The sequence below is a fragment of the Colossoma macropomum genome, unplaced genomic scaffold (assembly GCF_904425465.1).
Source record: "Colossoma macropomum unplaced genomic scaffold, Colossoma_macropomum, whole genome shotgun sequence".
In the NCBI taxonomy this organism is placed as follows: domain Eukaryota; kingdom Metazoa; phylum Chordata; class Actinopteri; order Characiformes; family Serrasalmidae; genus Colossoma; species Colossoma macropomum.
Window position 1 is genome coordinate 21,496,661 of NW_023494794.1, and position 15,380 is coordinate 21,512,040.

Sequence of the window (15,380 nt, forward strand, 5' to 3'; positions counted from 1 at the left end):
AGCTTTTCACATACGCGCTTATTTAACCCTCATTTGACAACTATACATGATTTAGATCTATTTATTCAGTCAATGTTTATTTAATAGAAGACGATTGAAAGGTTGGAACATTTATAATGATACACTAATTTATGGAAAGAAAATGTGTTATGATTTCTTATTTATTTTGACTTTAGCGAAACTATTTATTTTCAGTTACTAAGGTTAAGATTAGGAATAGATGTAGTATTAGGCTTAGAAAATTCTTATTAGATGTAGGTACTATTACATATAAGTACTTACATACATATAATACATATGGCAAATAGTATATATACTCAAACATTTATATATATATATAGATATATGGAACACATTTGTTAACATTACATATAACATATAAATACTACATAAGGGACATATTGTTATTACATATAAATAATTACATGATACATCTCAGGTACTTTTATTACATAAAATTTACATAAAAGTACTTGAATACCTGCAATACATATGGCAAATATTATATATACTTACACATTTGTAATGCACATGGGCAATGTTGTTTTAAGATGTAGGTACATATGTATATATATATATATATATATATATATATATATATATATATATATAAATATATATATATATATATATATATATTTGGGAAACAATACATATGACATTCATTTATTCACTTTATTTATTCGATTATTTTAGCAACATTTCAAAGAATGATCAGAATAATACATATGAGAGATGTTATTATTACATATAGATACTTATATATATTATACAATGTTTGATCATCACATGTGGGTCATTGCGTATATATAATACATATGGAACACATTATTATTACATATATTTAATTACATATACTCCATACGGTGCATGTTGTTATTACATATAGTAATTACTTATATGACATGAGTATATACTTATATAACACATATGGGAAAATCATTATTACACGTGACACTTACGGGACATGCAAATTTCGCACACAGTAAGTCGTGTTTATTAGGCTGTGCTGTAGTTGGTCAGTTGAGCTCTGATCTCTTTTGAGGTCAGATGTTTGTGTGATGGTCTCTAATGACTCCACTAATGGGCCGTTCATATCAAACACTGAGGACTCGCCGCCTGTGTGTATTCCAGCCGCAGGTTTGAGGCCGAATTATGCTAATGAGGCAGAAGAGAGAGGAACACGAAGATCCGCCACCTCCAGCACTCCAGCCACCTTCGCCACTCCAGCCACCTCCAGCACTCCGGCCACCTTCAGCACTCCAGCCTTTAAGTTTTAAGTTGAGAGGATGTTAAATGTGGCGCTTCTGCTTTTCCTTTCAACAAAACAGGCATCAGACGGGATTTCACTGAGATCGCTATGCAGAAAGCACGCTTCTATATAGAACCATCCCCTTTACTAAAGAACCCTTGAAGAACCATCTTTTTTTAATTGTTTTGTGGTAAAAGTGGGCTGCAGGTCTCGCTCTGCTCAGTGAAGTTCTGAACAGCAGATTATGGCGGTAATCTGTGGCTCAGATTACTGCTGTGCTGTGAGCGCCGGTGTTCGCTGCTCCTAATCCGCCTCACATCATCATTCAGCCCCGCAGAGGACGGTCACATATCCGCTGAGGAGGAGGAGGAGGAGGAGGAGGAGCGGATCTGACCAGCAGGTCCAAAGACATCGATTCACCTCATAATGGCGTGTGTGGGTTATGTTTTACATATTTACTGTAAACAACCGATTAAACTGGTCATTATAATTTCCCCACTCTGTCAACATTAAACCTGCCTGCATTACATTCAGAACACACACTGAAAACATCACACTTCACATTTACACGACTCAAACTCCAACAGCCAGAACACAACCAGGTTATTATTATTATTATTATTATTATTATTATTAATTCTACAGAAGCCTTTAAGGTTTTTTTACTCCATTTTTCCGTGATAACGAGTTTTGTTCCCTTGTTTTCTCGAGTTCTCACCACATAACGGACATTGCTTTATCAAAATAGAATTCGTTATGTCGTGATAATGACATACATAACTGGAAATCTCAATAAAGCAACATTCGTTGTGTCCTGGTAATGATATAAATAGTTGGAAATCTCGAGAAGACAAACGAAAATAACTCGTTATCGCCGAGATACAAATAAAACGCGAATTCACGGCCATTTAGGGCTTCTGAACGGATCAGATGGTTGCACGTCAATACATCACAGATAATATCCTCCGGTTTATTTATTTATGTATTATTTGTTTGTTTATTTGTTAAATTTGGCAGGAATTGCGTTGGTGTACTATATTTTGTGCTCGTGCAGCCGACTGACTTAGTATATAAGTATGTAATCATAAAGTCACCATTTTTGACCTACATAGAATCCTCGGTTTGAAATTTGACCGCCGCAGCGCGCGAGGCTTTGATAAGCTCGGGGTGAAAAGCGGCGGTGATTTGCGTGAGAAAAGGCGCGTGTCCGTCAGACACATCCGCGACCCATCGCTGCTTTCCTGTGCGGAGCGGCGCTCCGAGCTGCTAGACGCGCTGGTGTTGGGGTGGCTGGGGCTTCAAAGGCAAGACCCCACCAACCTGTGCGCGTGGGGGGGTCATTTCCCGCCTATATTCCGGCAAATCCCGCCTCCTGCCCCACACCGCAAACAAAGAAAAATAACTAAATATATAAATAAATACAGAATCGACAAACACGGCAAATAAATGAACAACATAAGAAAGTAAAAAATAAATAAAACTGTACTATATATATATATATATATATATATATATATATATATATATGTGTGTGTATGTATATATATATATATATATATATATATATATATATATACATATATATAAAATACAATTTTATTTATATTTTACTAGCATTAAATAAAAAAATGCACTTTTATATAAATTTACTAAAATTGTAAATTATTGTGCTTAAATTCATACAAATAACTGTAAAAAGGGAAATTTTCACAGTGCTTCTTCAAAATTTGATTTCTATGAATTTTCCCCCTTTTACAGTTATTTGTATGAATTTAAACACAGTCATTTACAATTTTAGTAAATTTTTATAAAAATGCATTTTTTTTTATTTAATGTTAGTAACCAGATTTTAAACTTGAGTTCATTGAACTTCTTATAGTAAAGTTAACGGAGTAAAAAATGATCTTCTTATTTGAAGATCACTTAAAAACTTGGCATAATTTACATAATATTTGACAGATTTGACATGACAGTAAATCTAAGCAGCAGCTAAATAATGTTGTTTCTTCTTCTTCTTTATTTACACTTGTAGTTTATTACTGATATTATGTGATTAGTTTACTGCACGTTCTTACTGTCCTTTGTTGTAGTTTAATTTCGTACTAATAATAAAGACGAATACACCAATTTTATTTTGTGTGTTTGTGACACTGCAGGTCTGGCTGTGGGTCAGTGGATTGTGGACTGCAGTGGACTGTGAGTGTGAACCCCCGGCCAATCCCAGCTCTATACGGAATACGGGTGGGGGAAGAAAAGCCCATCCAGCGCCCCCAGGGACAGATAGCCCGACACCTCTGCGGGCGGGTGTGAAGGGTGGGGGTGGGGGGTATAAAGCGGGTGGGTGTGGGACGCTGAGCTGCACTTGAGGAGAGTCCGGGTCTGGAGGGATGGCTCTGTTTGTGGATCCGGGCTTTGATTTCGGACAGAGGAGCAGCGAGGATGGAGAAACGGAGCTGCTCCTCAACATGAGGGACTTCACAGGTGAGCGGAGAGCAGAGCTGCATCACATTGCACACCTCACTGCACACCCCACTGCACACCTCACTGCACTCTCTCTAAACCAGCTCACTCCACTGAACACTGAATTTACACATTTGATAACTAAATTATTTCACGGGTTCTGTATTGAAGGCAGTGGAACCACGAACACGCACAGAACCATCTGAAAGCATCTTTGTCTGGTCAAATCGTTCTTCTCTATGATAGAAAACCAGATATATGTCTTTAAAGAACCACTACGGAGAACTCTTTATTTCAGTAGAACTTCATTCAGTGTTTCAGTTCCATCATTAATCTCATTCTTAACCGCTGCAGATTTTATTGAACTGTAACTGTAAAAAGAACAGAGCTTTAAAATCGATTTCTTTAATATTTTCATACTGAATCAAATTCACAGTTTTTTCCAGCTGAACTGCGTCACTCTGAGGGAGAAAACATAAATGATTATTATAACAAAAAACATGTCTCTTTTAAAGTTTTCTGTAAAATGTTCAAATTCGTTTATTTAATTTTTTCATATTTCGTACAGCGCTTTCAGTGCACGAGTTTACATGTGAGGGAAATGCAGCACAATCATTGCCAAAATACAAGCGATCGTGTTGCTGTTACATTTTTTATTTATTGTAACTGACTGACCTGACAAATCTATAATTATGTCGTCTGTGTGTGTGTGTGTGTGTGTGTTGTGATGTAGACCCCGTGGCAGAGCGCGCTCTCTCCTCTCCTGAGACGGACAGGACTGCCCACCCGGAGGGTCAGCGCAAGAGGAAGAGGACCATCTTCAGCCGCGCGCAACTGTCCGAGCTGGAGCGCGCCTTCGTTCTGACCCCGTACCCGGACATCACGCTGCGCGAGCGTTTGGCTGCCGTCACCCTGCTGCCCGAGAGCAAGATCCAGGTAAGAAAGACAATAAATAAATAAATAAATAAATAAATAATGGATATATATATATATATTTGTGTGTGTGTGTGTGTGTTTGTGTGTGTGTGTGTATATATATATATATATGTGTATATATATATATATATATACACACACACAGGCAAAATACAGACCTTAGATATTGACCCAAAAGACAGTGATTGAATTTATTTTATTCTAAAATGAACATGAACAAATATGTATAAGTTCTATATCAATTAAATGTATATCAACACAATTTTGTCTTTCTCTTTGCTCACTTTTGGCAATAGTTGTGTTGATGTAATACAATTTATTTACATGTAAATTCTGTGAATCTTTGAATAAAACAATAGATTTTAGACAATAGATAAAAAAATAATTAGAAATATTATATGAATTATGTGTAGTATATTAATGGCCATTAAGTGCAAGTTCTTCATTTTTCAGGAGATATTTCTGAGGACATTAGGTATGGATAATCCGCTTGGATGAGGAGGAAAAAGTCAAAGGGAAATACTTGAAAAATGATGAAAATATATAGAGGAAATGGGACTCCTACACTCTCAGAAACAAAGGCACTAAACTGTCACTGGGGCAGTACCCATCTTGTCACTGGGGTGGGACCCTCAAGGGTACATCTTACTACCTTTAGTGAGGGAACATAATTGTACCATAATCCATTGCAGTTATATTTTCTAAGCTGTACTGACTCCACACAGCCTGTCTCGTCTCCAGGCTTTTTATTTTATGGTTCTGTTTTAAAACATTTGGTTATGAAGAGGTACAAATCTGTACTTTTCACCTGGAAAAATCTTATTTAAGGTTCACAATCGGACCTTAAAACTACCGTAGTACCGTTGAGGGAATATTTACATTGTTTGTACCTGGATGGATGAAAAATGTACCTGAACAGAGCCTTTATAATAACAGTGTAATAACCACCTGGAATAACTAGTAGAAAACCAAAACTGTCCCCATCTGATAAACAACACTTAAAGCTTTAATCTTTGAGAGAGAGGAGAAAATCAAGCTGCTTCAGATCTGAAAACATCCAGAGGTGTTTCTGTCTATCCTTCCACTGTGAGAAGACAACTCAGCGCTGTGGGTCTGAATGGATGTGTAGCTGTAAAGAAGCCTCACTGAGAAAAGAAAGAAAAAGAAGCCCAGAGCAGTGAACTGACCACCATGTCTTCATTATTTGTCATCAGTTGTTTTCTTGAGATAACTTAACAGCTTGATAATCTTGAGATCACAAGACAATTAAGTCATGATCTCAAGATAACAGTCCAGAAAATGATAACTACCTCGTGGCCTCTCCGGACGATCTCTGGGGTGGTCAGTCCACTGTTCTGAGCTGCTTTTTCTTCCATTTCTCAGTGAGGCTTCTTTACAGCTACACGTCCTTATAGAACCATAGCGCTGAGTCGTCTTCTCACAGTGGAAGGATGGACTGAAACACTTGTGGATGTTTTCAGATCTGAAGCAAGAGTGGAGCTTGATTTTCTCATGGCCTCTCTGGACTCCCGTAGAGTTCAGTCCTCAGCGTCACTGAATGTGTTTGGGATTCTTTGGATCATGAGAAGCGGGAAATGTTAAACCAACTTCTAAGACTGAACTTTGTGGAAAAACATTAAAGATTGGAAGCTGTAAAAAAGCAAATGGTGGACACAATAAATACTGACGTATTAGGTATTATATTTGATTGTTGAGGCTTCTGTGCAGGTTTTCTGATAAATATATGTTTTAAGTTTTTTTCTTGATGCTGAAATATGAATATCTTTTACTTAATGGCTGTTTTGACTGGAAAGTGAAATAAATGAAGACTCAGACTTTTGGACAGTACTGTATTGTGCTATTTATGTACTGTCAGTGAAGGTTTTCATTCTAGTTAGGGTGACTAACTACAAGTCCAGTTGCCAGATTACTAAGAGAATGATTGACAAACAGCCCTTAAAAGAATGGTTTACCAAAAATAAACACCTACCCACAAATGTAGTTGCTCGGCCAAGACATGTTTGAAGTTTCAGGTCTGCTTTTTTAGTTTGTACTGGGGCTATAAGGCTAAAAAAGCAAACCTCAGATGTATATAGCTACCTAACAAGCACACTATGTCACCCAACCTCTTCCTATGACATTAGCCTCGTAGCTTCAGTGCGAAACTGAAAAAAGAAATGTGTCTTGGCTGATGGACTACAAGGGACAAGGGGAAAGCATTCAAAGCTGTGTAGTTAACTAGTCTTTGCTCTTTGGCAGGTGTGGTTTCAGAACAGACGTGCTCGCAGCATCAAAAGTGGCAGACTGACCAGACCTGTGAAGAGAAGCCCAGGTCCAGCGGTCAGCTCTAGCTCTAACCCGGTGGTCAGTTTCCCTCAGCCTGGACCTGCTGTTCCACCCTCGAGCAGGCCCGAAAGGTACCAGGCATCTAACAGGAGCAGCCAGCAGCCACAGCAGCAGAGGTCAAGCCTGGACTGGGTCAAACAAGCCTTGGGCCCCTGGCCTCAGAATCTGCCTCATCCTACACCTCCTGCGCCACCCATCTCTCCTGACCTCCCGGGGGCTCTGCCTTGGGGGGCGGGGCCTGCGAATCAGCCAGGAACCCACTCTTTTTCCATCGGTCAGACCACAAGGCCCGTCCTGTCTGCATGCCAGCAGCAGTGGAGTGAGTTTGGGCAGGTCAGCACTGGTACAGCCCTGTCCGGAGGGCTTTCAGGGCATCTTGGAAAACCTCCGTGCAGCCTCAACCCCAGACATCAGTGTGTGTCAGTTGAGCAGGCGGTCACTTCTGGTCAAGGTTACTGGGAAGGAGCCATGCACAGACAGGGGCAGTGCACTCCTCTCATGCATTACCCCCAGACTTCCCTAGGAGACATCTCTGACCTCATATACAGCGCCGCTGTCGTCACCAACCTGGCCGATTTCTGACCAGCAGCGGAGGACAGTCATATGAATTAAAAAACGCTGGTCGACCTCTTGTGCTGCTTTCTGTGGAAGCCTGTGTTCAACACTGAAAAAAACGAATAGCTGCTTAGTAAGTCGTAATAATGAGAAAAAGTTTCCCATAATTATGACTTAGTATCTCATAATTATGACATAGCATCTCATAATTATGACTTTCAAAACAGGATACTACTATCTCTTATGTATGACAGTATCCTATAATTATGACTTAGTATCTCATAAATATGGCTTACTATGTCATAAATATGACTTACTTCGTCATAAATATGATTTACTATCTCTTATTTATAACTTAGTATCCTATAATTGTAACTTAGTATCTCATAAATATGACTTGCTATGTCATAAATATGACTTACTTTGTCATAAATGTGACTTACTATCTCTTATTTATAACTTGGTATCCTATAATTATGACTTAGTATCTCATAAATATGACTGCCATAAACATGACTTACTTTGTCATAAATGTAACTTGCTATGTCATAAATATGACTTAATATCTCTCATTCATGACCTAGTATCCTATAATTATGACGTAGTATCCTCTAATTATGACTTAGTATCTCATAAATATAACTTAATATATCATAAATATGAATTATTATCTCTTATTTATAACTTGGTATCCAATAATTATGGCTTAGCATCGCATACTTAGGATTTACATTTTCATAATTATGACTTACTTTTTCATGAATATGACATAGCATCCCAGAATAATGATTTATCTCTTAATCTTATCATTATTAGAAGATAGTAAGTTAATTTTATGAGATCTTAGGTAATAATTGTAAGGTCATAGGTCATAATTATGAGACATTTTCTTATTATTGTGAGATAGTAAGTTGCCTTTATGTGACATTAAGTCATTATGGGATTCTAAGATAATAAGTCATAATTATGAGATACAAAGTCGGGGTTATGAAAAAGTAAGTTACTGTGAGATAATAAGGCACTATATAGCCTACTATATTTTTAATTATTTTGTGTCACAAACAGACTTCCATAGCTTTCAAGCGCAAATCAAACGTGTAGAAACACGTTCACCTGACTTGGTCACCTTCACGTGGTGGAGAAATCTCTGAAAGAACACTGAGGTTGTGAAACTGTTATTGTACTATATTAGCTCTTGACCAGCTAGCATCTCTTGTTTTAGGCCTCTTTTATTAAAATGTGGATTCATTGTGAATTTTAAAGACGTTTTTATTATGTATTTACTATTTGTACAGTTATTTCTGTTGATTCATTGATGTAAATAGCTTTGAAGTCACCAATTAAAGAATGTCGATGTACCTGACTTCATCATACGACTTTGGAGGGGGGTCAAGTGTCTTCAGCTGGGAAATGTATTTCCCAGAAGTCCTGATGTAGCTCCGCCCACAAATCTCTTCCTTTGTACTAGAGATTGTTGCAACAGTTGGCAAAAATCCATCCATTCCATTCAACCTAATGAATGTAGAGTAGCTACATAAGAGTTTTCTGTTTAAAATCCAAACATTTGTACATTTGTCATCATGCTAACGTTAGCAACACAAATATGTTAGCAACACCAATTTCAAATTAATAGCGTACTGAATAGTGTAACAGAATTTTTCATTACGTTGAATGGAATTTTTAGTGTTCTATAAAACTTGTCCAACTTAGCAACGGTTGCTATGAGAGAATACATTTGTGTCAGTCGGATGCACATAAATAAAAAATGGCCAAAGAAATAAATTAAAAGACAGCAGGTGTGTTAATATGTTTTTATCCATGTGCAACTCCTTTTCAGTGCGGTGCCCTTCTGCAGAGATCTGTCTTTCATGTCATTCCAGTAGTGTTAAATCTAAATTTTGGAGCTGAATCCACATCATTTGGAAGCATTTCAGGCAGTAATATCATTAAGAAGGCTTCGGAAGTATCTGCTTGGTTGGTTGTGTATATAAGTTTCTCATTCTGTTATCGCTTTCATACAGACCCATTTGCAGTGTGCTATAGTCCAGTATCCCATCTTCTGTTAAACTGTGTATACAGCATCTTTTGTGCTTTGAATATGTGTGATTTAATATTTATGTCAAATGTTATGTGAGAATTTCTATATTATTAAGCAATAAAAACATACTAAACAGGTTCACGTATCATTCTGTTTTTATAGATTCCTGCATATTCCTTACTTTCTATGAAATATTACATGAAAGCACTTCAATAAATAAGTATGAAAGGAATGCAATTAAAAAATACATTCTTTTCAGCCCAATGTAGCTGATCATGAAGACATATGTAATGTCTAAACTTTTATTTTTTAGTTTTGCACTGGAGCTACGAGCTAATGTAACAAGAAATGGAGGCCTACATGAAAATCATGTGCTTAGTGGCAACACCTTTGGCAGATATCACAACTTGCAAACACTTTTGTAGCAGCTACAAGTCTTTCTATTCTTGTTTTAGAAATTTTACCCACTCTTGCAGAACACTTCTAGATCTGATTCTATTTGTGGGTTGTCTTGCATGCACAGCATGTTTTGGATCTATTCACAGTTTCTTGACTGACTGTGACACGTTTGCTATCAGAATTTGCTGATATTTAAAAGAATCCATTCTTCCATCTACCTGTGCAATGTTTCCTGTGCCTCTAGCTGTCACACAACCCCAAAGCATAATAGATCCGCTCCCATGCCCCCATGCCCCCATGCCCAACACCTGGCAAGGTGTTCTTTTCATTAAATGCTGCTCCTTTTTTTCTCCAAATATACTTCTGGTGAATGCAGCCAAAGAGTTGAATTTTTACACCATCAGTCCACACACTTGTTTCCAGAATACCTCTGGCTTATCTAGATGTTGTTTTCATACTTCAAACATTGACATTTGTGGTGATGTCACAGTTAAGGCCTCTTCCATGCAGATTGTGTGTAAGCAATGCTGTACAGTAGAACAGACACCTCCTGTGTCAGCGAAACATTCCTAAACTACTAAACATATAATTTTCATTTTTTCTATTTTCTCAGTTAACCAAATATGAAGTGACTGTGCATAAACATTTGCAGAACAATGTCATTGTTTAAAACAGTTTGCTGCAGAGATTGTGTCGAATAAAATGCAACTTGGCCAGGGGTGCCCAAACTTCTGCACACAACTGTAGGTCTCCTGTGAACACTGTCTAGTGTAGTTTGCTAAAGGTGCTGAAGGTATTGATTTAATAACTAATGTCATGGGTTCTATCAATCAGCATGTGAGCAGCTGGACTTCAGGCTGGAACTATAGATGCATTTGAGATTTGATTCATGACATTTCTGCCCTGCTAGATCTGCCCCAGTCAACAGTGAGTGCTACTACTGTGAAATGGAGGTGTCCTGGAGCAACAACAGCTCAGCCACAAAGTGGTAGACCACGCAAACTCATAGAGCGAGGCCTGCTCTCTGTTGCATCACTCACTACTGAGTTACAAACTGCCTCTCGAAGTGGAATTGAATGGGATTCCATGGCTGAGCAGCTGCACACAAGCCTAAGATTATGCGCAATGCCAGGCGTCAGCTGGAGTGGTGTAAAGCACGCTGGACTCTGCCGTGGAAATATATTCTCTGGAGTGATGAATCACACACTGTCTGGCATTTTGATGGATGAATCTGGGTTTGGCAGCTGCCAGGAGAACGCTACCTCGGAGTGTGTTGTGCTAGCAGTAAAGTTTGGTGGAGGAGGGATAATGGTCTGGGGCTATTTGTCAGGGTTTCGGCTACAGCATTAAAATTTTAGACAATCACATGCTTCTCTGGATTGATGAATCATGCCTCACTCTCTGGCAGTCCAGGCCTTCTCATCCAATATCAGTGCCTGACCTCAGCCCCACTGAGCACCTCTGGGATGAATAGGAATGTCATCTGTGAGCCTGGCCTTTTTGTCCAACATCAGTGCCTGACCTCAGAAATGCTCTTTTGACTGAATGGGCACAAATCCCCACAAACACACTTCAAAATCAGAAGAGTGGAGGCTGTTATATCTGCAAAGGGGGGCCCAGCTCCACCTTCAAGCTCATGGAAACTGGAGACAACAAAGAAAATGAAATATGGCCATAAATTAGACCTTGCATGCTTGCTGTTAAAATAAAGTCACCGGCTGTGTCACAAACTTTGTGTTTGCCTTGATTTTACCCTCTTTATTAAATGCCACTATTCAGACTAGTTATTTTTGACTTGCATTTTCTGTCAGCACATCTCTGGATTCAGCGCCGTTTACATTCTTCTAAAAGCAAAAGTATTTGTCCCCAGTATTGTTGGTCTCAAACCATGATAACAGCCACGGGTTATTGAATAGCGAAAATATTTTCCACCTTGAAAACGCAGTAAACAGATAGGTTGCAAATACACAATAAGTAAACAAGGAATAAGTAAAATACATAAAAAATAAATACATTTCTGAGCTGAAGTCATATCAGCTTACGGGCGGCTTAAATTGCATGTGGATTTGAGGATCTGGACGGTGTATTACAGTTGTGGTTATTATTACAAGAGGGAACATGACTACAGACCTCACAGTTCGCCCGACCTCCTGGACACTGATCTCCGCATATCATAATAATCTCCACGGCGAATAATCTTCAAATAAAATAAAATAAAATCCCCGTAATCCGGGGTGTCAAATCTACAGTCTTATTCAGATATACTTTGTGTGAGTTGGACCACGCAAGCATGTGTGTGTGTGTGTGTGTGTGTGTGTGTGTGTTCCAGATGAAACTACATCCTTTAATCTTTGGGCAGATATTGAAGGGATATGTGCTTATTTAGTTACATGCAGAGCAGAACAATAATACTCACGGCCAGGTTGACCAGCACACGGTGTTAGCTGATATTGAGTGACCCCCCACAAATCCATCGTCTACTTCATAATATTCTGTTTATTTATTTATTTATCTATCTATCTATCTGTCTGTCTGTCTGTCTATCTATCTATCTATCTATCTATCTTCCTTCCTTCCAAGGACTGTATTTAGGAATCAGTGTGAATGCATTGTTTCATTTTTTTATGCGTTTATTCACTTAACTTTTAATTTTTTTAACCTTTTAGCCCCTAAAATCACATCTTAAGTTATTACTAACTAGTTACTAATCATTCTTTAATCACATTGAATTCAATTCAGTTTAAAGGGACAGTCTGACCAAGGTGAAAAATGTAGCCATCTCCACATCTGCTGTAAACATGCCTACTCTCCTCTTACAGTGGGGCTGCAATAGTCTCCAGAGTGAGATTTTCCTGTTTAAAGTCTAGCAAAACTCCCTTCTGATGATGTATCTTGAAGGTAGGAAGAACTTTTGAAAAACTACATGCACTTTCGGGCAGATTTATGAGTGCAGACTGTTTGTGATCATTATTATTATTTATTTTTACCGGCTGGCTAATGTAGAAGGAAACTAGACAACTAACAGCTCTGCCACAAAGTCAAATAACACATCTGTATTTATGAGCCTTTGCATTTCTTCATCGCTGTGAGGTGGATGCCCAGCTGTTGTTTGATGTATTTGCTCAGTGCATGCTGGGTATTGTAGTGATAGAACACTGATGAATAAAACACAAAAAGAATACAAAACTGGAAATGTATACGTAATCAACAAAGCTGTGAGATGCAATGTTGTACAACAGAATACAGCACAACTCAATAAATAACATAACAAATGCTAGTTTTAAGTTATTGAAGTGGGTAATAAATGTTTGGACCTGTCTGTCCACTTTTAATTGAACCTATTCATTTATATATTAATGAATAAAGCAAAAAAGCAACACAAGACAAACAAAAGGCAGACAAACAAAGACCCCCAAATGTTCTGAATACAGGTGAGTTTGGCTGAAGGGGTGAAAAAGGAGCAGTTTCTGTATAGAATAGTTTGCCTTGACTAACTGCAGCTTAGCACTGTGTTTTTTGGAAAAGATGTGGGCTGTCTAACCACATAAGTAAGCATTTTGTAAGTATTTTGTTAACAGTCATCTGCTTCAGGGCATCCCCCTCACTAGTACTGATAATGGTTTTATGGACTTGGAGGAACTATAATAGGTATAATAACAACAATAATAGACATCACATGCTGTTTTTGTTATAACTTTGAAGAATCTTTCATCCACTTATTTTGGAAACGCAGGAGCTGTTGGATTTTGGATCAACTTTAATAATTAAAATAAATAAATTAACAAATATGACATTGCTAGTAGCCTAAAAGTTGAACAAAAACTCTTTAGAAGAGTCTATAAGTGTAAGTTAGCTCTAATAAAACTTCAACCTGTCAACCTTATCTCTCCTTCCTTCTGGTGACATCCTGTAAAAGTAAAAATAATGCATATTAACGCATGGTAACGAGGTCCTAATGCATGGCCACGACTTTGTAAAGTGTGGGAACAAGATAATTAAATCATGCTACGACTTAGTAAGGCATGGGAACGAGATCATGCCTTATTAACAGGTGGTCAAGGCTTAATCATCTCATTCCTATGCCTTACTAACATGTGGTCAAGGCTTAATCATCTCATTCCTATGTCCTGGCCAAGCATTAGGATCTTGTTCCTACGCCTTGTTAAGTCATGGCCACGGATTAATTATCTTGTTCCCGCGCATTATTTTTATTTATATGGAATGTCAACAACATTCCTATATCTCGATATTTCATGTCCCCCTACGGAGCCCCGCTGGTGACATCCTGTATAAATAAAAATAATGCGTGGCCACGACTTAGTAAGGCGTGTAAATGAGATAATTAAGTCGTGGCCACGACTTAACAAAGCATGGGAACGAGATCCTAATGCGTGGCCACCGCGTAGTAAGGCGTGGGAACGAGATCCTAAAGCATGGCCACGACTTAGTAAGCCGTGATCTCGTTCCCACGCATTACTAAGTCATGGCCACGACTTAATCATCTCATTCCCATGCCTTACTAAGTCGTGGGCACGCATTAGGATCTTATTCCCACGCGTTAATAAGGCGTGGCCACGCATTATTTTTATTTCTACATGATGTTATCATCAGGGCTCCGCACATATCTATTCAAGCAAGTTAGAGAGTAATCTTTACTGTATTTACGGAACATCGGCACTAGGTGGCGGTATAGACTACTAGCGCGCTTCTGAAGAGGAGCCCGGGGCCCTTTCGGGCTGATCTGAAGTCAGTTTTCCACTTTCTTTCACAGAACAAGAGGCGTTGATGTGCGCAGTACCATCTGTTCTCTGATCAGCTTTGGTCCTGTATTCAGCTGCGGCCCCTTAAAGCTGACCCGAGATCAGTTTATCCGCTGCTCTTACCGCGCTGGCGGCTTTAATCACTGCAGTGAGACCTGATTCGGGATCAGCGCGCACCACCGCCAGGCCTCTTCGCCACGTGAACGCGCAGCCGTAACCCAACCGACCTAAACAAAGATGGCGGCCTGTGTTATACGCAGGGGGCTCCTGTCTGCCGTTAGTAAGTATAGTAAAAGCCACACGCTGCGGGCGCTCAGTGTGGACCTGAACAGCAGACACGAAGTAAGCAGGCGCTGTTTACAGTGCTCCTCGTGTGGCCTTCTGAATGTACAGCAGAAACGGTTCATGTCTTCACGGTAAGAAGCGGTGCTCTTCCAGCTCATCTGTGTCGCGCTAACACGGCTAAAGCTAACTGGCTAACCGGTCTGCGGTGGCCGGAGGCGCCGTTAATGCGCAGTGAATACTTTGTTGACACACGGAGCGTTGATTTCGCTCTGTATCCGTCTAAACTGACTGCAGACTATCATGTTATTATTATTTAGCTAGGCTAGCGCAGAGTAAGTTAAAGCCATTA

General features: G+C 38.9%; 2 protein-coding genes across 4 annotated transcripts in view; both read left to right on the forward strand.

Moving 5' to 3' along the window:
• The first annotated feature begins 3,629 nt into the window (after positions 1-3,629).
• Positions 3,630-7,576, forward strand: sebox (SEBOX homeobox). Its single transcript, XM_036581034.1, has 3 exons — positions 3,630-3,733; positions 4,446-4,648; positions 6,908-7,576. Exons 1-3 carry the CDS (start codon positions 3,640-3,642, stop codon positions 7,574-7,576), a joined length of 966 nt encoding a protein of 321 aa, XP_036436927.1. The 5' UTR covers positions 3,630-3,639.
• A 7,396-nt stretch (positions 7,577-14,972) lies between these two features.
• LOC118814793 (polymerase delta-interacting protein 2-like) overlaps positions 14,973-15,380 on the forward strand; it is a 30,049-nt gene continuing 29,641 nt past the window's right edge. For all 3 annotated transcript variants that reach the window (XM_036580572.1, XM_036580573.1, XM_036580571.1), the window contains exon 1: positions 14,973-15,162. In XM_036580572.1, coding sequence (XP_036436465.1) covers positions 14,984-15,162 — 179 coding nt within the window. In that variant the 5' untranslated portion in view covers positions 14,973-14,983. The remainder of the gene's footprint in view (positions 15,163-15,380) is intronic.